At 37.4% G+C, this 24,006-nt stretch overlaps 2 protein-coding genes and 1 long non-coding RNA gene across 3 annotated transcripts; 2 read left to right on the plus strand and 1 right to left on the minus strand.

Moving 5' to 3' along the window:
- The first annotated feature begins 5,947 nt into the window (after positions 1-5,947).
- LOC131773653 (uncharacterized) lies at positions 5,948-7,984 on the plus strand. The gene is made up of 2 exons (XM_066171546.1): positions 5,948-6,156; positions 6,360-7,984. Exons 1-2 carry the CDS (start codon positions 5,948-5,950, stop codon positions 7,981-7,983), a joined length of 1,833 nt encoding a protein of 610 aa, XP_066027643.1. The 3' UTR covers position 7,984.
- A 644-nt stretch (positions 7,985-8,628) lies between these two features.
- On the minus strand, positions 8,629-10,153 carry LOC131793258 (uncharacterized). The gene has a single exon (XM_059110671.2). It carries the CDS (start codon positions 10,127-10,129, stop codon positions 8,630-8,632), a length of 1,500 nt encoding a protein of 499 aa, XP_058966654.2. The 5' UTR covers positions 10,130-10,153; the 3' UTR covers position 8,629.
- Positions 10,154-10,317: 164 nt separating this feature from the next.
- Positions 10,318-23,236, plus strand: LOC136283124 (uncharacterized). Its single transcript, XR_010718572.1, has 3 exons — positions 10,318-10,488; positions 18,738-18,872; positions 19,620-23,236. It is a non-coding gene; the product is annotated as an uncharacterized lncRNA (long non-coding RNA).
- Positions 23,237-24,006: the final 770 nt, after the last annotated feature.

Genomic DNA, 24,006 nt, shown 5'->3' on the forward strand with positions numbered 1-24,006 from the left:
AAAATATATGTTTTCCCAATACTTCGGTTCGGGAACTGATGAACCTGTCATAAAGGGCTAAAGGGAAAAAAAAAATGGTTCATTAGACCATCAACTGACCATCTTGTGTTGAATATTGTAGCTCAATGGTTCAATTTCACTCTTGCGTGGAAAAAAGGCAACATGTCGAGACCTGTGATCGTGAAATGGGATAACATATGATTGGTCAGTAGACATCTTGCTCTGTAAGTCACTTTACCATGTAGCTAGCAGCGCACGCGTGTAAGATGAAGTGAATCCTGTGTTCTGATTGGCTATCTGAGCGGGCATGATGGGCCCACCCTCGCCCGCTGGGGATTCCCCGTATTGATCCCACGCAAGAAAACTTACAAAGTTCGTAACTTTTGGACAATGTTGGCAAATGTTGAAAAAAAAACGACCTTCTTGGGTTTATTGTGCTGCAAGCACAGTTGGCTTTCACTATCGGCTCTCGAAATAAACAGGCCATTCTTGGTTCTTATTAAAGCGAAATCTTTTGCTATACAATGAATCCTTTAATTATTAAGCCGGGAGAATATAAACTCTCTTGACCAAGCTTGTATGGTCACGATTTCTGGGTATTAGCCTCGTTCTTTTTCTACTTTTTTATACTTCTACTTCTTTATCATAAAAACGCAAAAAAAAAAGAACTCGGCCAACATCCAGCTATTTTGACCTCACGCTTGGTCAGTAACGCAAATGAATATATTTTATGCAGACCCATACAATTCTGGCAAGGGAAGACAGTACAACGTATATCGTCAAAATCTGTTACACTTAAGAGTCTGAGCCAATGATATAAAGAGAGCTATTGGTCAGCGTTCTCATTGCTTTTGCGTCCGTCAATTTGCTGCCAAAAGCACATCAGTTTCAGTATAAGGTTTTGTAGCCAATGCTTCTCAATCTACGTCTTTAGCAAATAAAAAGACGCTGATTAATATCAGTGAGCCCGCAATATGCCATGAATACTGGTCAGAGGATTCTTAGGTGCAACAGCTGTCACTTTCACATCTCAATGTTAGCGCAGTTAAACGATTGCATAGGAGCCTTATTACATTTAGGAGCCTTATTACATTTAGGAGCCTTATTACATTTAGGACCGAATGTTATTACATTTAGGGCTTTATTACATTTAGGAACAAATGTTATTACATTTAGGACTTTATTACATTTAGGAAAGTTATTACATTTAGGACTTCTACAACTGTTCGCTACTCACAAAATGTCGTACCTACTGCCCTAACGGCTCACCTTGAACACCTTAAAGTTTTAATTAACCACACTTGGAGTCTCAGCCCAGTCAATTCTTGCAACACCGCGATGTACTTGATATGAGCTGAATTGAAATTCCTGCAATTGTATTAAACATGGAATATAGAAACCCAATGTTCACTGCTAGAAAGCGGCAACAAGGAAACTTGAGATTCGCTCAACTGTAAACTCTTTTCATAACACGAACAACGTTTCACTGAAATCAAATGCATAAATTCGCTGAATAAAGCAAAATAACAACCGAATCACAAGGGATAAGAAAGCTAAACAAAAACCGATCGATACTTACAAGTTTTTTGTGCCTTGTTCCGCTAATAACAAATGAAATCTTGTTCGAAAATCTTAGCAGAAGCTAAAATTTAAACTCAAAACAGACCATGTGCTCTCGAAAACTTGATATCTTATCGCGAAATTCAAGAAATTTATTCTAGAAAATTTAGGTTAAATATCCTGCAATGTCGACAAACTACTGAGTGTTAGTGGTTTTAATAAAATTATATGATACAAAGAGTGCACTGACGGTGCATTCTTTTACAATATGTTTACTCATTTTCGTACATTTACTTTACGATTACATCATTCATAAGAAATTCTACATCACTACCTATGGCAATTTTCCCTAGTATTGCCCACGAAATAGAGAAACCTCCCCTCCCACGGTTGAACTTAGCCTTTCTTGGTTAGCAGCTATCGTTATCTAGATCAAGTAAATTGTAACCTCGCTAAAGTAAATGCAGCATTTTAAATTGTTCCATTCACTTGACTTGGAGTGAAGGCCATCCGAATGTTTTCATTAGTTCTCCAACCGTTGCACCTTCGGCAAAGAAATCGGACAAGAGCATTTCTTTGTCGACTTTCTCACCCTTTTTCAACTTCTCCTTATTGAACGGTTTTTCCAGTGGAATTTTCACTGCTGTGCCCTGCTCTGGAAAATTGACCGACCATTCAAAACTCTCTATACGGTCTTTGCATTCTTTAGGGTAATCTGAGAACAAGGCAGGATGGAAATCTTTGCCAGTTTCTCCATGGATTGGTACGATCAGGATGTGGGGCAGATAATCGAGGCCTATGTGAAGCTGAAGAAGTTTTGCGTAGATCAGGCCCTGGTGCAAGTGTTTGCCATAAGCGTCTGGGCTATCTTCCCAGAACGTTGCGATGTTAGAAAGGACTTTCCACTCCACAATAACATACCTTAATTTCTTTGATCTAGGATCGATGTACCAGCCAATAGCGTCAGCATCTCCAGTCCAGAAATAAACTTCTGGCTGCCTCTCCGTTTTGGAATACATGTAGCCATACAGTGTAAATTGGCTCTCTAAAAAATTTATGCCGAACTCGTCGAAAAGTGCTCGCAAAAGCTGACGTTCAGGCCGCTCTGTTGGCTTCTTCTTCTTTTTAGTCCCTTGTGCAAAGGATATCTTCTCCTCTCTTATGATTCTCTCCAATATAGCGTCCCACATTTGGCCCACAGCGGTGCCTTTACCACGTTTGCCTGCCACACTCAACTTGAGTATTTTTTTCGGTATATTCACTTTGCCATGCTTACGGAACTTGTCCCTGGTGCGTTTGTCCATCTAGGAGAAAACAAATTTTCTTAAACAATGAAAACATTTTCAGCTGCGTCTTCTTTTTTACCGTACGTGTGAGCAAGATATACCCTCCAGAGGGCGGGAGGAGAAAATTTCGCTTTCGTACAACCCACGACTTAGAAAAGGTTTGATAATCGACTTTGATAGCGTATTACCTACTGATTCGCGTCAGATTGTTAGTTAAGTTGATTTTTGGCATACGTCTCAAGTTAAGTTTAGGAGCATGTTTTTATGGACAATCTATGGGCAATCAGTCTTTTTTAGTCACTGATCCCGTATCTCCTTTGTTGAAATTAGAATATTTAAATCGTTTTCAATTATGAAAACAAGGTTGAATGGTTGTTTAACAATTTCTGCTTCTATTTCAACATAATATGGATGCTTAAGCCAATTCCCAGCATTTTTCTTTTTGTAACTTGCTTTTAAAAGCCAGTGAGTAACTCCATCAAGGACAGAAATTGACGACAGTCAGCGGCTCATATCACAGACGTCAAAATTTCGATTTGGTTTAAAAAATAACACTAAAAGGAAGCATAAAGGACGTTGTTAACGCTATTAGTGATTGGGAAGCCAAAGAACTTAGATTTTGTCACTTTTTAAGGCGAAAGTCATCAGCAACTGCCAAAACAGGAGTGACATATTTTCAAGTTTACGTCACGCAAATGAGTAACGCAGAGGACGCCGACAAAGATTTTTCCACTTATTGTCCGCTTAACCAATTAGTTTTCTTTATTTATATCCCACCGGCTCCAGTCTCTATTCGTCCGCCTAGACTAGTCATTTGAACAACCTCGTTGAACAAGGAAAGCTCTGCCTTCCTTCGTTGTCTAAGTAGCCATTTCTTGTTTGACACATCGGTGTTTTCACTCCCATTGATATTTCATTGTTCCGCTTCGATATACTCGGATAAAGGGTAGTCAGGCGGTGTGCACTCCGATTGCGTTGCATTCTGTTAGCTTCATTTTGAATATGGCGGTGAAAGCGGCAGAAATCGGCAGATTTTGACTGAACATTCCGTAAAAGTTACGCCGCTCCTTTTTCCTTTCACCATAGATAAATATAACCTGATTTATTCTGAATGTGCAAAAGTATTTTTTGTACGTATTTGTTGCCTATTCTATACCACAGAATACCACAGAAGTTGTTCAGTATGGCTTAGAAAGCGAGGCAAAGGTTATAGCCCTCTAGGTAGAGAAGATTTGTTATTGCTGCTGTTGTTGATGTGGTACTTGTTGTTGTATCATATTCTTCAGTTAAAGTTGTTCCCATTTTGTTTACTAAGATTTATTTTAATTTGCCATTTTTACATTGTATCTTATGGGAAACTATACAATAGAGCCCGTATAGCCACTTGATTATAACCTTCTTTCTATCAACCCATGAGGGAAACTGTAACTAACAGATATCATAATATTTTGAAACCCATCTGGCCCAGGACAACTTATGCTTGTGATACATTGAAAACCATTTGAGTTCGCAAATCATGGTAATTTATTAGGTGGCAAGACAGCATTGAAAGAATTAGACCAAAATATTAGACAATTTAAAAACTCCCAGAAGTGACTGATTCATGTAACTTCCCCCTATAATATCCAAACACTATCCAGTAAACAAATAATGATAATACTGAAACTTGTCAGGCAGAAGTTATCTTGATCTTACATCAAATTCTCATAACTTATTTACAAGTAAATGTGTAACAACTAGAAGGGAGAATTAACAATCAGATCTTGGGTATTTAAGGGTTAAAGAAGAGAGCAGAAATGCTTCCTCTCAGCTACTGATCTCAGCAATGCTAGTCCTTCACACACATTTAAGTTTCTGTCAGTGATAAACATTCAGTGAATTGATATTCCCATTCTTAACACTCAGAGGCCTTCTGACACAAAGGTTTGCAATACTAGTTCTTATTGCCTTGTGTTAACCAATGTTATGATAATATAATTTTGAGATGCTTAAAAGATTGAGAAATATATCCAAATCAAGATATTTATTTTATACTGTTACAGTTACCATAAGATTTGTTTGAAGGAGAATCTTTCAGACCATTGAATTGTATGAGAAATTATTTTTTGTTAGACTTCTATCAAACTTCTTATCATGAGCACAATTTTGTGAATAATGAAATTTAGTGTCAGTTCATCTTTGTGTTGAGAACTCTTTTAGTTGGTGAAACTTACTTTTTCTTTCTTCCAATTTGAAGCATTAAATTGATTGATACATAAAGCACGCAAAATATTTTGTGAGAGTTCCAAGTGGCATCTATAATGTATTACTATGCTATCATGAAAAACAAAAACAACAACTACTGAAAACTGCTTTTGTCACAATTGCTACCAAATTTGTGTCAGTTTTCTGGCTCTGCCATAATAAGTGAAAATTCTGAAGATACAGGGTCTTGGTTATTTTATTAAAAGCAATTACTTTCCAAGAGTTTCTCTGCTAGGGGTGTTTTAGGCAAGCCATGTAGTAAACAGGTGAGCAGTACTGAACTTATTGACTTACTGCCGCAATGAAAAAAAACTCTATCGAACTTAAAACAGTTCAGGTACCTAATTGAAAATTTGTACTAATTTTGCAACAATAGTCACTCTCATCCATAATTCACAGAGAATAAGATAATTATATAAATACTTAGCAAAAATACATGCCTCCGGGCATAAACTTGAAGAAGTGAAAACTCGTAGGCAAACCATTGGGGCCATAAAATGTATTTGAACAACCAAACGCGGCACACTACTCTCTCTTCTTTTCGGGAGAAAAATTAGCTTTATCGAGATTTCGGCTAGGACCATCCATTTTCCTTAAAAACCGATCAATTTTACTGCTAAGTATGAATTTCACCAAAAGCGGTTGTGTCCTCGTGTACCGGTACACAAAAGAAGGAAACATTAACGAATGCGTCATAAGTCCATGTATGGTTATGAAAACAATAGGAATTCCCTCGTGTACCAAAAGCGCTCACAGTCAACCCCAGCCTCGTTCTCACGTGTGCGCATTTGCATTTCCAATTCCCCGTGTTCTAAACGAGTTGGGGATTGGGTCCGAATTGGGACCGCAAAGCATCTATGGATTGTTTGAAGGGACAGATTTTCCAAATCAATATGGCTGAAAGCGAGAGCAAAGCCAAACTAACTGTTAAACTAACTCAGGAAGATATTCCTGGGGCAAAACTTCCAAGGGATTCTGTTGAAAAATGTAGCGTTGTCCAGTTGAAGAGGTGGCTGCTTTGCAGAGGTGCAAAAACGACGGGAACAAAGAAAGCTTTAGTGTCGAGGTTCGTATCGAAGCTGGCAACTTTTAAACTAAGAACCTTTACACGCAATAAGTTATTTTTATTTATAACAACTTTATTTGTAATTATATGCCTTTTCAGAATTATTATTAAAATTTCCTAAGAGTAAAAATTTAATATAATCGAAATTTTCGAATTTAATAAAGTCCTCTCGTACTTATGAGTGCTCTAATTTTGACTTATAGAGTACACGACTACATCAAGCATGGATTTGATGTTAAATACTTGCGTGATCCGGATGGCGGCGTCAATTTGTTACGGAAAAAAGCTCAACTTGGCGTACTTGAGAATCAAGAGCCTGAAGTAAAGGATTCATTCCCAAAAGAAGGATTCCAACCAGATATAAAGGCACTACCAAAAATATCATTTGGAACTGTGTGGAGATTTATGATCGAAGGTGTAGAATGTAAAAAGCAGCTCTCCACTGCTAAGCCACTTGTTAAAGGATTCAACTTTTTTAAATCTGGTCATGTCCTGTACATAGGCCACCTACAACAAAATGGCAAGCACTACATCAAAAGCCAAGTCCTCCCATCTATGAAAAAGGACAAAGTTTATACATGCTACTTAGTTATTAGTTCACTTGGAAAGATGCTAAGAGCCCACTGCAAATGCCCTGCTGGCATAGATGGGAGATGTAACCATGTTGCATCAACACTTTTTGCTTTAGAAAACTATTGTAAAGTAAGGGAAAAACTGGATGAGTCTGATGAGTCATGCACCTCCAAACCATGCAAGTGGAATGTGCCACGAAAGAGAAAAGGTGCAATACAGCCCATAAATGAGATGACTTTTGTGAAGCACGACTACACGAAAGAGAAGAAGATACGTAAGCTTCATCACTCTCCAGTAAATGCAAACCAAAATGCTTGTCGCGATGAAAACAAGTCAAGGTTTTTTGAAATGATGAAGGAGTACCAGAGGGTATCAGGAAACACTGTAGCTTGGACACATATACTGCCTCAGGAAGTAAAGAAACTTCAGGATGTAAAGGATTCTCTGCTTTCACCAGTCAAATGTCATCCCGTGTCAGCAAAAGAGCTAAAAGAAAAGTTTGAAAAAGCAAAGAGAAATCTTATGGTTGATGATTTACAAAGGCAAGATATTGAGGAACAAACTAGAGGTCAATCAAACACTGAATTATGGCATCGCCACAGACAACCAAGGATTACTGCCACAAAATGTTACCGTGTAGCTGTACAGAGAGAAAGTACGTCCCCTACTAAGATAATTAAAGATATACTTGGTTACAACAAGGCCTATCAAAGTAAGTCAATGGAGGAAGGACTGAAAATGGAAGACCAGATTATCAATGATTACAAGCTTCTCAAGCAAAGTCAAGGAGATGAAGGCATAACAGTCTCAAAATGTGGGTTTTTTGTTTCAAAAGAACATGGTTACCTTGGTGCTAGCCCCGATGGCCTTGTACATGATCCATCAGCCTCTGATTCAGAGGGACTTATAGAAGTTAAGTATGTCCAGACATCAAAGGATGAAACACTAGAAAAGGCATTGTTACGCAAGAGCATTTGCAAAAAGAACAGTAATGCATTGAGATTAAATGACAAACACAAATACTTCTACCAAGTCCATCAGCAAATGTTTGTTACTGGAAGAAAGTGGACAGATTTTGTTGTAAAGGGTTCAGGCTGTGATTCACTGTTTTGTGAAAGAGTACATTTTTCAATAGACCGCTGGAAGTCTATTTTGCCCAAGCTAGAATCCTTTTTTAATGACTGGATTGTTCCAGAACTTGTGTATCCTAGAGTCAAGTATGGAATTCCTAAATTGAATGCTCGTTCAGTTTAAAACAGTCAAAATCAATGTGTTCATTTCAGCAAAAGTGTGTAATTTAAGAAAACTATACAATGAAATAGGCAAATCAAAATTTAATAGGAATTAGTGGTTTGCCCAAATTATGTTGCACACTTTTTAGTACTATCAGAGTGTAAACAATATATTTGTGAAGGTAGAATGGTTTTCAAAAGCCTGTGAAACACGTACTAAGTTTTGTACATGTTTAGTGCTTTTCTGCTTAAATGCTTTTGTTTCTATTTTTTAATACTGGCACTATTAGAAAGTAAATAGTATTAATTGTTTCACAGGTTTTTTAAAAACCACCCTATAGGTATTTGCTATAGCTAAGATTAGATAAACTTTGTCTTGAAAGAAACAGCGATCTGTTTTGTCTATACACATTAACTCAGTATTTTTATACATTGTACACAGTTATGTTCATATTTGACTGAGTAAAATATTTACTAACTACATGTGTAGTGTGCTTGGATTATTGTAATGACTTATAACCAGTCTGGTTACAGTCCAGTGGTATGATGGCAATATCATAATACATTATCAAACACTAGTTTATCAATGCTATTTTAATGCAAGGCAATAAAACATAAATCCATACCATTGTTAAGTATTAAAATGTTGCTTTATATTCACATAAATTTTAATTAATCAAAGGAGGGTAAAAATTAGAAAGTCCAGCCACTACAAATAACATATCAGATGCTATGGGGGCAAGAGTAATTGGAATTCGGTGGTCAAAGATGTGCCAATTCTTTATTCTCTCCATCAATCGCTCAACATGTACTCTCAAACTGGCAACAATCTTGTTGTGGTTGGTTTCTTCTTTTGAGAATTGTGTATCTTTAACCAAAAATGCTGGTCTAATCAGTTCTGCTCCCACAGAAGCAAGCTCATCAGTGCAGTTGAACCCTTTGTCTGCCATAACTTGATCATAAGGTTGTAACTTGTCCAACAGTCCACTTTGAGCTGTTATTTCCTTGTCAGAAGTTGAACCAGGAAATAGCTCACTGACAAAACATAAAGCACCACTGGGTGTTATACCAAGCAAGGCTTTCATCGTCGTTCTAGACTTGTATGACGAGTAGCAAGCAGATTGAGAATTAAGTGCTGAAGGTTTCTCCATCTCAAACTCTGTACAGTCCACAATAATGACACAGTCTGGATAGAAGGATTTGAAAATGTCAGGCATGTAGAGTTTGAGAACTTCCCTGGGTGGAATAGTAATAAGTGGCTCAAACTGTCCCCTCAGAAATCTCGTCCAGGCCCTTGAAACTTTGGATACAAGGGGTCTTGAGACACTAAACCGATGAGCAAGGTCCTTTTCCAGCAATCCAAGCCTTAATCTCACTAGTGTCAAAGTAAACTCTTGGAACTTGGTTAAACATCGAGGTCTGCCACACTGAATTCCTGGGTGCGTTCGTTCATGTTCATATTCAATATGCTCTGCTGCATCTTTAACCATGTCGAAACATATCAGCAGTGCATTATAGTCTGGTAAACCAGTATAAAAGGCAATGTCTTCAGCATTGTCTTTATATTTCTCAATATCGAAACGAAAGTTTTCAAGAGAGTGTCTTAGTCTTTTTGTTTCTTGCTCGAGTTTTAAGTTTGCCTCGAGTAGGTTTGCATTTTCTTCACTCAACTTGGCATTTTTCTCCAGCAGCTGATTCTTTTCATTTGTCAATTCACTGATGTCCTTTTTAAGCTTTTGCAACTCCTTTAACATTGTTTCGATTTCCAATCCTGTGAGAGATGTTTGTGTCTCACGATTGTTCTCATGTTCGACTGTCACTGATGCTTGTGCCATGTCTTTCTTTTCCTCCCTCTTCTTCTTTTTTGCTTCCTGAATTGCCAGATTTTCTTTGAAGCTGATGACTCTTTTTAGCTGTCGTCTAGTGCTTTCTGCCTTTTTCCAAGGAAATATAGTCGGCAGATGAGCTCGACTGAGTTTCTCGCCACCTTCGAAATGGTCTGAGCAAATTCGAGTATTTGTGGAGTCCAATTTTAGCGAATCATTCTTCAAAATGACTTTGTATTGCTTTCTGGTAAACTCATCTTTCGGTAATCTGTAGAAATGCAGATGTGAAGCGTTCCTAAAGCTGTTTGTACAGCCAGGAACGCAACAATTATAGTGAGGCATTTCAGAATTACTTTGTAAATATGACTCGTCTGTCCCTTCAATCAATCCATAGATGCTTTGCGGTCCCAACTCGAACCCAATCCGGCCTGGAAGGTAGTAAAGCAATCGTAAAGTAGCGTCCACTACTATTTTTATCATCCAATCACAGGTCGGAGCTTGTTTTGGGCTCGTTGCTCGTCGTCCTCAAGCTCAGTGGAATTGAAACGAAACTTCAGTTTCGGGTTGAATTTGTGGCCGCCCGGTCGGCCCTTGAGCTTTTCCTATTTACGTAGTAAACCTAGAAATGGATAACTCGCCAAAGTGGATTCTTTTCGACATAGTAAGCAGTTAGATAACGAGCGATGCACTGTGGAAGTAAGGTGAGGTATTTTTATTGTGAATTTCAGTTATTCTTTTATTTCCTAGAGCGGTCGTAATATTCCCGACAAACTCTTATCATCATGTAATTTAGTGTTAACAACTGGGTTGAAAACGTAAATTAGCCACCGTAAAGAGTAAAAAAGCTGACGTTTCGAGCGTTAGCCCTTCGTCAGAGCGATAGACATGCCATGACTGTTATTTCGCAAAATGATCATCTCACAGCTCGAGCTTGGGTCACTTGTGTTCGATTAGACTCATTTCTGCCTTATGCGTTCCAAAATTCTTCCGATTATCGATAGTGCGAAACTTGAACTTCTCGACCGTACAGTCTACTGTAGAAACGACTTAAAATAGAAGTGAGGATACCAAAGTTCGTAACGCTATGCTCGCACACTTTAAACAGCAATTTCGTCTTCGCACACAACAGCTTGAATTTCTTGAATTTTCTTTTCCATACAAACCTGTTATAGCGTCAGACATTTTCTAAACTACCGAGCGCATGTCTGGTGGCCATGTTGTAGTCCATTTGTGCCCATGTCAGAGATAATTTAGCAAATAAGTTAGTAAGTCTGTGACCTTTCGGAAGCTTTCGGAGCAATCTCACGAAGTGAGATAGCCTCACATACAAATTACATAGGTTACATGTCCATAGATTTTATATGATTGATATTTAATATATAATATATATATAATTTAAATGTATCTTTCTAGTTATCGTAGCCTATTTGTATACTGTAAACATGCAATTCTGGGCTTCTAAGCTGCAAGTAGTTATTTTTATAATAAACTTATCTGTCCATCTAAGTATCTATAATCTAAGACAGTAATCAAATTTTTATTAAGCTTATATTCAACATTGTATTAAAGCCAGCTTTTCAATCTCTACCAAGGTTTTCAATTAGGAAAAAAGTAGCAGGAGGAAATTGTAAAGTAGCCGGAGCACTATCTCATCGCAATAACTATCTCATCGCAATAACTATCTCATCGCAATAACTATCTCATCGCAATAACGGTGGCCTTGTGGGGTGGGGTGCTGGAACACGAAAAAATACCCGGCACAAATGCTTGAAGTAGTGACTTGCGCCAGGCGCCAGCTGAATTTGAAAACCGTGCTCTACCATTTATAATTATTGTCCACATAGTAAAAAGAAAATCACAAGTTAGCATGAAGATATGAACCTGGTATTCTTGTGACAAGAATGATGTTATTGTTTTTCTTTGTCTACATTGTTTGACAATTTAACTCACTAGAACTTCTGTGGTAGTTTGATCACTGAAGTAGTATAGTAGTTGGGGGCAGGAGCACCGTTTCAAGAAAAACTGCATGCCAACCACCCAACTATTCTACTGGGAGATGTTAGATGTTTCCATGTCATGCCAGTAGAAAATGGTTAGAGTATTTTTAAAATGTTTTTCGGATGTTTCCGTGTCATGCAATTTGATGACATACGAATTCTCATATACATTTACAAAATAATTTACCCATGAATTGACATCTTGAGATTGAAGAAATGTAAAATGGTTTCCGTTTTACATAGCCTGATGTAAACATGCGGGAGGTTGGGAGAACACGAGATAAGCATTGGAAACCACGATGCAAAGCGGAGTGGTTTCCAGCTTATCGAGTGTTCTCCCAACCTCCTAAGTGGTAATAACTAATGAAAGAGGAACGAAAACTATGTTTACATACGCTCATGTAAAATGGTTTTATGGCCAATCAGAGCGCGCGTACTATTTGAATTATTTTATAAAAACAGGAACTTGATGACCAGTCCATTTTCATATACTTATTTCTCACACATCATAAAGTTAGTTGCAAGAATATTTGGAATGGATAAGAACTGTTTTTTTGAGTTTCAAAAATGACTTAGCAAAACTTAAGGAGATGGTTAAAAACAAAACTTCCGAAGAGGTTGAGTTTGTGTTTTCAAAATTGGTGGAAGCTTGTCCTGAACTGAGCAAGGGTGAAGAGCAGTTGCCAGATTTCATTCAAAAACAAAAGGAGAGTCCAATGAAGGATTGTGTTGATGATGTTAGACAAAAACTTGTTGATAGCATCAAAAGCAAAAGATCTTCTGATTACACAGATGTAAAACTTGTTTTGGACAATGAACAGATTTGTGTTGAAACTCTACACCATCCTTACAAGGTTGTTGATGATGCAAGAAAACACATTTATTTTTCATGCTTGGAAGGACAAGTGTTGAAAAGAAATCACAGACAAAAAGATCAGTCAGATAGTAAAATGGAATGATTGTTCACAGTCATATGCTTATTTTTTTTATTTATCTTAATGATTTGGTTGCAAAATATAACAAGCTGATGTAACTAATAATGAAGTTAATCAACTTTACCCATTCATTTTTTTAAATAAATCATAAAACTATTGTTCAAGTGTTTTTAAATAAGTATGATTTTAAGTTCCCACATGTCATAATTAATTGCTTATTCAACCGGTTGACAAGTTTGATGAAAGACCTTTATATTTGCATTTTGTAATAGCTAAAAGCAAACCCCTTCTTGCTTTCTTCAATGTATTTTCCTAAGTTGGTACTCTAGGATACACAGCATTGCGCAGACAAATTTCATACACTCAGATGCAGGGTAGTCAGATGTGTATATACAATTCTTTTTTTTGTGTGTGCAGGGTCGAAAAAATTCATGACTTGTGTGCCTTTGTTATTCAGTGCTATAAATTTTCTTTGTATTACATTGTTGTGTAGAACAAGCAACTTTTAAGTTTACACAGCGGAGTGTAAACAATTTGGTGTTTGCATAATGGGTGACAATTTCTTCAAAACTTCGAACTTACCTCCATCACCTCTGATGAGAATCAGAAAGAAAACATTTAATTCAAGATTGTGAATGATGTTTTATTCTATTCATTGCAATCAGTGCTCACTTCAGTGTTTCAACGGTTTCATTTTGCATCGCACATGATGATTTGTTTGATTGCGGAGTGCATATTACAACAACAAAAGGTCAAGTTATGGTAAATTGCAATATAATGTCAAAGATGAAATACATCTGAAAACTGAAAACGCCTCAACAGACTACTGTTCATTAGCATATTATGCAAGCGTCTGTCAGTGATGTCAAGATCTTTCAGAACAGACTCCTTTTTTCGAGCAATTTGGTGAACATCAATCAATGATTTCACAAATATCAAAACAAGAAACAAATCAGGTTTCCCATAAAAATTTGCATAGGAGTGAACAAGATGTAGCCGTGACAAGTAACCATAATGTAACGCAACACCATTCAAATAAGTGAGAAGAACTTATTAGTTTCTGTATAAATGGCAAGATGAATGAACCAGTTTTTGAGAACAGCATGTTCACTGATGACAAAAGCTATGGAATAAGTATTTACACATGGGTTTTCATTCAGAACATAAAAACTGGTTACAAACAGTTGCCTCAGCTGATTCTACCGAATTAAAACACACTGAGAATAAATTTATTTTGAACAAATTCCCAATCCATTGTGACCAATGTCTTTTTATACAAAGTGAGAATTAGCTATTTTGATTAAAAAAATTCATTAGAAAATAATAAATCATCTATTACAAAGTCACAGCATATCAGGAAGGTTAGTATCCTCAACCACCACGACCATTTATTGGTAGTTGGCCTAAAAGCATAGGTACTGTAGGTGCTGGTAAAAAGGAAAAAAAAAAAACCAAAGGAAAAGGACTACTCTTGGACAAAAACTCACCTTTCAACAGAATTCCTCTAGAGGTTGCAATCTTGTAAACAAAGCATTGTCCAATTATGACATCATCTGGGTTAAGTTTGTTTTCCCAGGATCAAATGAGTAACAAGCATAATACAGGAGACTATGTTATTGATCTTGATGACAGTTTGGGAAGTGGTACACATTGGGTTGTTATGAACATCAGAAGGGATATCATTGAATATTTTGATAGTTTAGGTCTCGATTGTTTGGCAGAGGCCACAAGGGTGTCCAATAGATTAAATCTATATAACAGCACAAAGTATCAGGATTTGTTAAGTGTATTATGTGGTTACTATTATTTGCATTACATGAATGAGCACAGTAGGAGAAAGACACATCATAACATCATAAAAGTATTTTTCCATACTGATTATGCTTGTAATGAGAAATTCATTTAACAGTATTTTACTTAAGCATATATTGTAGTGGGTATATTTTCTGGAAATCGTAGCAAAATAGATACAACTGTGGAAGGTGTTGACAGTCCAGCCAGGCCACCAGGACCCAAAGGTGATAAGGGTGAAACTGGTTCAAAGAGAGACAAAGGTGATACAGGTCTAAAAGGAGATACAGCCTGTGCATAGGGGGCCAAGGGAGATAAGGGTGACAAAGGAGATACTGGTGCACAAGGGCCACCTGGTAGTAGTGGTGCTAGGTCTCAGGGTCCTAAGGGTGATAAAAGAGGTATTGGAGCACAGGTTCCAAAGGGTGATACCAGTCTTCTGGGTCCAAAAGGAGACAAGAGTGACAAAGGAGTTACTGGTCCACAGGGTCCACAGGGGCCATCTAGTGGTGGTTCTGCAGACCTTTCAACAGTGTTACTATTAGAAGGAAGTCAGAAAATGACAAGTAAAAAGGTTATTAATCTTAGTGACCCATCAGGTGCAACAGATGCTATCAATAAAAAGTATGTTGATAGCATTGTGAATGATATTCTGAAAGGCTCTGAGACTTTCCAAGGTGATATCAACATGAATAACAACCATATTAAGAATGTACATACACCTACTTCAAATAATGGTGTTGGTAATGAGGCATTTTGTGAGACAACATACAAAAAAATATTGATGATAATTAGCTTGGGATACTGATGGCAAGACCATTTATGACCTGAGTAGAGTACAATATGATGATAAGGCTGGAAAACATCGCAAATAAGAAAATGCATATGGATAACCTATTACCACAATTATTTAAAAACAGATTATTACAACATTGATTGTGACAGCAGTGATAATAGTGATAAGGATGCAGTAAATAAGAAATATCTTGATAGTAAAACCTTTACTTTGGATGTATCAAAAAGTCTTGATATGAAAGGCAATAAGGTGATTAATGTAGCAGACCCAACAAGTGCAACAGATGGAAACAGTGAAAATTATATTAATACCAAAATAAGCAATTATTTGAAAACCAATGGTACGAGAGTGGTGACTGGTAATTTGAATATGAACGGCAGAAGTGTAATGAATGTCAAACAGTCACAATCACATGAAAGCACACATGGTGCTAATGTGAATTTTTTCAAAACAAGTATCACCAACAGTAATGCAATAATTACCACTGATTATCCAGAAGTATGTTAATGATAGATTAAATCTGTCCATTGGTAGTACAGACTTTGAAAAATATTACTTATCTCGTGTTGGGTTAAACATGTTTGAACTTACAACTCATTAATATGTAGTGGTCTTTGAATTATACTTCCCCACTGTATCTATTGACCATTCATCAGTTGACATATCAGCCACAAGTAGTGTTGAGAAAATTTCTAGGGTATCAATCAATAAATCTGCAGATCACACAAGATCATGGTTCATATACACAAGTTCAATAATGCACCAAACTATCTGATGATGGATTTGGTATTGAAAAGCAAGTCAGGTGTGGCTTATGCACATTTGGTCATACGTGTTATAGTTTATGGCATCTCAAGGTTTCATAATGGAGTTCCATTGAACGTGTGTGATAAAAGTTGTGAAAGGAGTAGTGGCACCCTTAATTTTCTGACATTTATTAAAATGACCAAAGAGTTGAAAATACAAGATGTGGTTAATGATGATAATCCTACTACCAAGAAAGTCTTTGACAATAAAATTGAAAGTGTTTATTATTACTGCAACAACCTTTCACATAACAACACTATTACAGTAGGACCAGTTACAAGTGGAGCCAATGTTTTAATTTCAAACAATGCTTAGTCTCTTGACACAATTTATTTTAATATTACTTTCAATATATCTGGTCTTTATGAAATCCATTTCAAAGATGGATACAAAGGTCCAGTCAATAACGTACATCTGAATACTTCTGGTGTTAGTTCAAATATCAAATTTGTTAATATTGAAGATGCAAGTGGTAAATGAATTGACCTTAGTGTTTTTCATCTCATTCATGTAACTGCTGGATACAAAGCAAGGATGAGGTTGAACTGTGGTGAAATGTCAGATGGTGGTCCTAACAGTCAACTTCTTATTAAGAAAAATCGGTTGAATTAGGGTAAACATGTATTATATATCATATGGGTTTTTTTGCTGATATGGATTAAAGAGAAAACTGAATAATCAGTATATGTGGTCCACCAAGTTTGCAAGGTCTTAGAGGATTGAAGGGAGACACTGGTCCACAGGGTCCAAAAGGTGATAAAGGAGATTTTGGGTCTGATGGAAAGACTACAATGGCTACTGATTTGAATATTGCTAATAATAGAGTAATCCATTTAGCTACACCAATTGATGCTAATGATGCTTTAAATAAATCGTATGTGGACAAACATACAAACAGTTTACTGAAAACTGATGAAACAAGACCATTGTCTGCTGTTTTCAGTATGTCCAACAAAAATTAATCAATTTAGCTACACCAACAAATGGTAATGATTTTGCAAATAAATCATATGAGGATGGTGTTAAACAAGCAGCAACACTGGGATTTGTACCTGGGACATGAAAACTAAAAGGAAACCAAATTTTTAACATCAAGATATGGAGTTTCCAATGATTCACATTTCACAGTACAAAGAGACAAATTAACGTTTAATGTGGATGGAACATATGACCACAAAGGATACGATACTTCCGGATTCATTCTTTAGCAATACACTGCATTAACACAAAACAAGATGGATGAAATAACATCACTCTATAAATTCTACCATGAAAAGTTCTAGCTATATAGGAAAGCCCACAAGAGGTTCAAAACACTTTTTGTTATGCAATTTATCATCAATCTTTTTAATAGTTGCTGGTACTATAGCTGAAGGGGTAATAATGAATCCCATCATATTGGGCATTATACCAGGTTCTGGGTTGATAATAAAAACACTGAAATGAAAGACTTTAAAAAGAAAATTGAATTATGTCGGTATGCTTGTACTACCTATGAAAAGACACTCATTGAATTAAGGTCCTTTATGAGGGGAGTGTCATTTGATAAAGAGAGTTATTTGGACCCACTGAAAACTGTGAATGATATTATCATAGACATGTGTCCATTAGTTGGTACCTTAGGAGAAAAGTATAAAAAGAAGTTTACTTGTGATTATTTGTTGTATTATAGTCCTTACTAATTATTTTCAATATATTGTTCCAGTAGTGATTTTTGATGTAGTGATTTTTGATTTGGTAATTTTTGTGTTATCTGTATCAATTTGCATATCATTTAATATCTGTTTCATCATGTAATTGATATTAATCATGCTTTTCTATCACCATTGATTTGTGGTAATACATTGTTTATCTTCTCAAAGATTGCTATTATCTTATTTTTATTATTTGTGGTTCAAAAGATCAAGGGGCGTTGACGCAGTCGACGTAATTTGGAAAGTGTCGTAGTCCGGTGTTGTAGTCCGGAGTTGAACGCGAGCTATAGGAGTGACAGAGGACGAAAATATAGCTGAAGTTATGCAAACCGTTCTCACTCACTCTCAGCAATAAAATCAATGGAAAGTGAGTTTTTTCAAACTGTTATAGAGTGTCATAGCAAAGGACAGTGCACAAGTGACACAAGTGACTAAAACCCACGTGTTTGATCTAGTTCCATCGCCGAACACAGCCGCATTCAGTCGAAGGGTTGTTTTAAAAGAAATTCGTCTAAGATCGATTGAAAGTGAGTAAGTTTGATATGTTTCGCCGGAGATCGTTGCAGAGAGTGATATCCGAGAAAAGTACTAGAATAACATTGAAATGATCAATGATCGGCAACGCGAGAAACAAATTTTTTTTACATGTTAGGTCGCGATGAACTGATAAAGGTATATATAGACAAATGTTGAACAATTACTAACAATTACTAACAAATTTGTCTGCAGAAGCAGACTAATTTGTCAAATTTGTATTGTAATGAAAACACCTAGGGATTCAATTTAGTTGAATCGCGAAGTATTACTTACCTTAGAATAGCATCTAATTTTTTGCCAGTCTTTCGTACTTGACGGAGCCAAATTGTATTGTCCAGCTCTTCCTTTTAATTTCCGTGGCTCACTATTTGTAATACGTTTCTTGCATTCTAGAAGTTCAGCAGAGGGCAGTGACGTATTCGACGCCATTTTGTTGTACTTGGACATACACAATGCGAGTGACAAAGAGCGAAAAACACAGCTTGCGTTACCCAAAACGCTCATTCCCAGCAATAAGATCAATTGAAAGTGAGTTTTTTCAAACTGTTTTCGGTCTTAAAAGTCAGATCCAATTCGTTCCAGTACAAAAATAAACGGAATTTGGAGGAGATTTTTTTAAAAAAACTTCCGGAAGTTTAAAAGACAAACTGTCACGCAAGGCTGTGTTGTCCAATAAAAGAGAACGATTGAGGTCGTAAGAGAGTAGCCGAGATCGTAAGCCTATCATTGGTCAGCATCGTGTACTCCGCCTTGTCTTATATTCCGTTGTGGTACAAAGCTAAATTTTCTTTCTGTCAGCGAGTTTAGGTAGCTGTGTTCGTTTCTGTTGCCATAAAATTTCATTCCTTCGCACTGTGCGGCGAAGGTTCCCCTCGGTCAGTGCTCTAGAGTTTCGTTGCTGTAGAGAAATTCCCTTCGTAAACCAAAAGCTAACTTTTGACAAAGGAATCGGCTATACCACGAGGCACAATGACTTTTTACCAGGAAGTTATTGGGCAGTTTCACTGCAAGTTACTCCTTTCCTTAGAGATTGAAAGGCTATCGTAGCGATGGTCGAGCCAGTCAAACCGAACGGAAAACGAGTGAGTCTATAGTCATCTGATTTAAGTTAATCTCAGATAGGGATTTTAATAGAGAAAAACTTCTTGAGTTTAAATGCAGCATTGACTTATGTAATGAATATGAGCCCATACATCAGTCGGCAAGAGTTGTCTGATTTCTGCTACTCTGTGGTTGACGAACTGCTTCCGTTTTTTATCCTTCCTCTTAATTTAGTATAGAACATTCTTCGAGTCTGTCCAGCAGCGGACACGGTCGATAACGAGGCACTGTTTCAATGTCGTTTTGATCCATGCAGTCAACCTTGCTAGTATTAACGCAGCTGAGAGCTCCAACCTCGGAATGGTCTGCTTCTTTAATGGGGCAACACGAGTTTTTGATGCAATCAATCGGACTTGACTACTGGTTCGGGATTTGATTACAAGTAGACCACCGCTGCATAGGCTGAGGATGAGGCGTCACCGAAAGCCTCCAGATCATTTACAAGTTCCTTAGTGTCAGGTTCGGAAGTGACACATCAGTGAATCTGAATGACATTCACCTGCCCCAACTCTGAGATCAACTTCATCCATTAAGTTTTCAGCTCCGAGTCAAGTTCTGCATCCCAGTGGTAGTCTGCCTTGCAGAAGAATCTTCATTTGTACTATAATTGGTGAGATCAAGCCATAGGATCATAAAAACATGCTATCACTCTGAGTACATTCCGTTTTTTGGGTATTAGACCTTGTGCCCTTTCGACATGTGTCTGAAAGTTGAACTAGAATTCTAGGATTGCGATGAAAATTACTCCAAAATGGAGCTCAAAATGGACTACATACGAACAGAAAGGGCGCACACACGTTCCAGAAATCATTTATCGTGAGATGTGGCTTGTGGAGAAGACTGGAGTGGAGATTTTAGTTGAAATTGCCGAGGCGAACTCTAAACGCGTGCAGCCGTGACCGGCGCTTACATGTCACATTGTGATCCTTCTACGAGGTACTTAAAATAGTTCATTTTGTCTCTGTTACTAAGTTTCGGGTTTGAATGAACAGCACCGTAAAAACAATCGATGAACGCGTGCTACTCCGTTGGTCGACCATTGAATCTTTTCATTTCCAATTTCGGAAATTGGGGATCGAATCTTCAACTTGCGCGAGGAGTTTCTTGACATGTGCACGATGACCTCCGTGGATTTCCTTTGTTTTTTTGAGTACTTCAGCCATTGTTGTCCCAAAATTCGGCTCGAAGGACCATGTAAGGAATTTATTCCGTTTTTCGACTTACAACAACTGGCTTAACTGAATCCGACCGAGTTTTAGAATTTCAGAGTTTGATCCTTGAACGCAACGAAAACATACACGCACCAAAAGAACTCCGACCAAGTAAAATCAAATAAGCATTTAACAAGTCAATGTCAACTAAGGGGGTTCCCCTGAATTCCGCACACCTTATGACCCATTCCGCTCAAAGGAAATAACTGACATCAGTATTATAAAGGAATATTTCGTATGCATCGACTTTCACACAGCACGTGGATTCGCTATCATCTAATTTAAAAAAATTTTTTTTTTTTATTTATTTATCTCGTTGCAGTGCTTTTATCACAATGACATTGCTAATGTTGCTACTCTTAATTTCTTGAGGGCAGGGGGGAATTGATGGTTCGTGGGATAGATTTTCAGAAACCTAAGATAGGAGAATACACGACCCCTTCGAACTAGTGTTCACGCAACAGGATATCGGCCAGCTTGAACTTCATTATAAATGATGTATTTTTGTTATTAAAATACGATGAAAACTACAATTGGCAGGATTTTCACACGATAAGGAAAGCGCAAATGTAGTCATGTGCAAAGACAAGGAGTATGTGTACATCTCAAGCGCGTGAAATAAACAACGATAAGGGGCTCACCATTCTTCGCTTGCGACATGTCCGTCGAAAAGAATGTTGAACTATCGTGTACGTTGTGGGAACAGGCCCTTTAATCAGCATTCTTTTTAGCTGAATTCATTGGTTATCTTCCCCTGGTTTGACTAGTGGTATGTGTTCGTAACAAGCGTCTTAGAACCCGGTGCGGAGCAGAAGGCCGGCAACATTGAAGACTAAAATCTCCTCGATTTCGACGATCGAAACGCGTCCATTTTGGCCATACAGCTACTTTTGTAGGAAAGTAGTGTATAGAAACATAGGCGTATGTTTATCATTCTTGCAGCTAACATCATTTGGCACTCCCGCCACGCAATACGTCCGTCCTTTTCTCTAGATTTCTCCTTTCTCCACTATTGTTGCCGACGTGTCTTCACAGTTTTCTTCGTCACAGCTATGTAACATGATCGTTTTGGCCGCGCGCTTAATGGGGACATCTTTCCCCAAATCGTACTTTCAATGCACAAAAAAATTGTCAAGGAGAACTCTCTAGGCGCTAAGGTCGCTTATTTCTAATTTTAAATACAGCTATCAACCAGAAAATGCCAAAAAAAATTTTGGCGTCTGAGGCACTTTAAATGTTAAATCTTCATTTGCAAAAAAATATGTGGTTTTTCTGACTCCAGCTTATGAAAATACACAAAATTTAACGTGTACATATACCTCCAATTTACTGCCAGTGTCATCAAACATCTTTGCCTTACCAGAAAGTTACCAAAAAAATCACAAATTGCAAATGATAGTGAGTTGTTTATCTGACATCTTGATGCCCTTTTGCAGGAAAACGAAGATAATGTAACGTCCATAGGTATACGCTGTCCTAGGGGTCTCAAGCACTGATTGATTTATGGAGAAGACACCTTTCCCAACAAACCTTGTCGTTCGAAGTTAATCACTCAGCAGCCTTTCAGTGTATCAACTGTCCTCATGTTTTAAGGCTTTGGTTTCTCCCTGGTTAGCTTCCATGGTTCTGCGTGATGTGATCGGTATTGTATGTATTACATAAGTGCATAACTGAATGTGGTAAGGTGACTCATCTTTCCTTTTTTTTTTCCCTTTTTCACTGGTAACAGCTTCGATTGATGATGTAGAGTCAATGTTCATTCAGCCACAAACTATGGCCACTGGAGAAGGCTTTGACTTGGACGAAGTGTATATTGTTCGTACAAGCATGATTTTATGTAACATTCCATTCTTCAACAGAGCATTATAGACATCATTTGGGCTTTGCTCTAATTGTTTAACTTTTATATACAGCTGCTTCGAGAAGGTTTTTGAAAAAAAGAAAAATAAGTGCAAATGGCAAACCCAAAATGAATTGTGGTTAGTTTCTAGGTCAGGGATTTCAGGGAAATCAAAGGAAGCATCACTGTAAGGACGAGGCATCATGGGTTTGATGAATTTATTTTTTTATTTGACATATTAATGCTCACTGATTACTGGATGCTCTGAGGACCTTTCAAGAGTGTTGCATGCACTGCTGTTTTTTTCTCCATACCTATTCCCCATACCTATTGCCTGGGGTAATACTGTTCTTAGTGTTAGCACCTTTTTTGGGATGAAATTCCCAAAATACTCTCATCAGCATATGATCATTTAATTTGTATGATTTGTAGTCTTCATAAGTATCACTAGAATATGAGCAGATACAATTTGAAATGTACATTTGACATGCTGGCAGGGATTGGACTCCTTTGACAGTGGTGTTATTCACGGGTTTTCTGTTGTTTGTCGAAAGAGATTAGCTGGAGAAAGCAACATTTTCATTTTGTTGACAAATTACTTCTCTTGTATGCATAACTATTTAACTCCAATGCCTCTTGTGGTTCTTAGTTTAATGAGAGGAGTTTTATATGTAACTATGTCAGCTGCTAAGGACTGTTTAATGAGTGTACATCAAATAAACAATTGAAGCCATCCAAGACTATGTTTGCATTGTTTCGACCTCAAGAAGTGCTCTCTTTTGATATTATAGGGTCTAAATCAGTCACCCTTTGGGGTCATTGTTTACCAAATGTACAAGTACGAAATGAAGCTAGGGTGGCCATTTTATATCGTACCACTAATTTTAGTCGTTTTCAAAGGGCTCTTTTACATTATTTATGTCCAAAACAACTCCTATCAAGAGTGTCGTTTCAGACCCTATGATCCCGATGACGCCAAACTACGCTAAAACTACGCTAATTCGAACCATAAATAGAGCTAAATTGGCCTTAAATAGCAGCTAATTTTTATCCTCTCCAAGGCATGAGTTGCCTCCAGAACGGCTTATTTCGCTATCCAATCACATCATTTTGATCCTTTTAAAAGCCAAAACTACCCCTCATATTTTTAAAACAGTTCCCTAATGTCGTAGTTTTGACAACCCTAAACAAGGCCATTTCTGCCCGTTTTACTGGGGCTAAAAAGACTCCTTTCCAATAGGGCCGAATTAGTCCCAAAAATAGTACTGTATTTTACTCAACGAAACGGCCCCATTTTGGGGGCTGAAACAAGTCTTCGATTTACAGTGCAGTCAATAATTTTCAGTGTCAAAAACCGATTCGAAAGGCAAACTTATGTGCTTTGTTCTCCTAGAGGATTGATACGGCTGAATATGCAAAGCAAAAAATTCCTCAAACCAGAGTTTTGTGGAAAGACAAGCATGGCAATTTGTGCCATATTTGATGAACGGCGCTGTTAAAAAAGGGCCTT

This window comes from Pocillopora verrucosa, chromosome 8 (genome assembly GCF_036669915.1).
Source record: "Pocillopora verrucosa isolate sample1 chromosome 8, ASM3666991v2, whole genome shotgun sequence".
Lineage (NCBI taxonomy): Eukaryota > Metazoa > Cnidaria > Anthozoa > Scleractinia > Pocilloporidae > Pocillopora > Pocillopora verrucosa.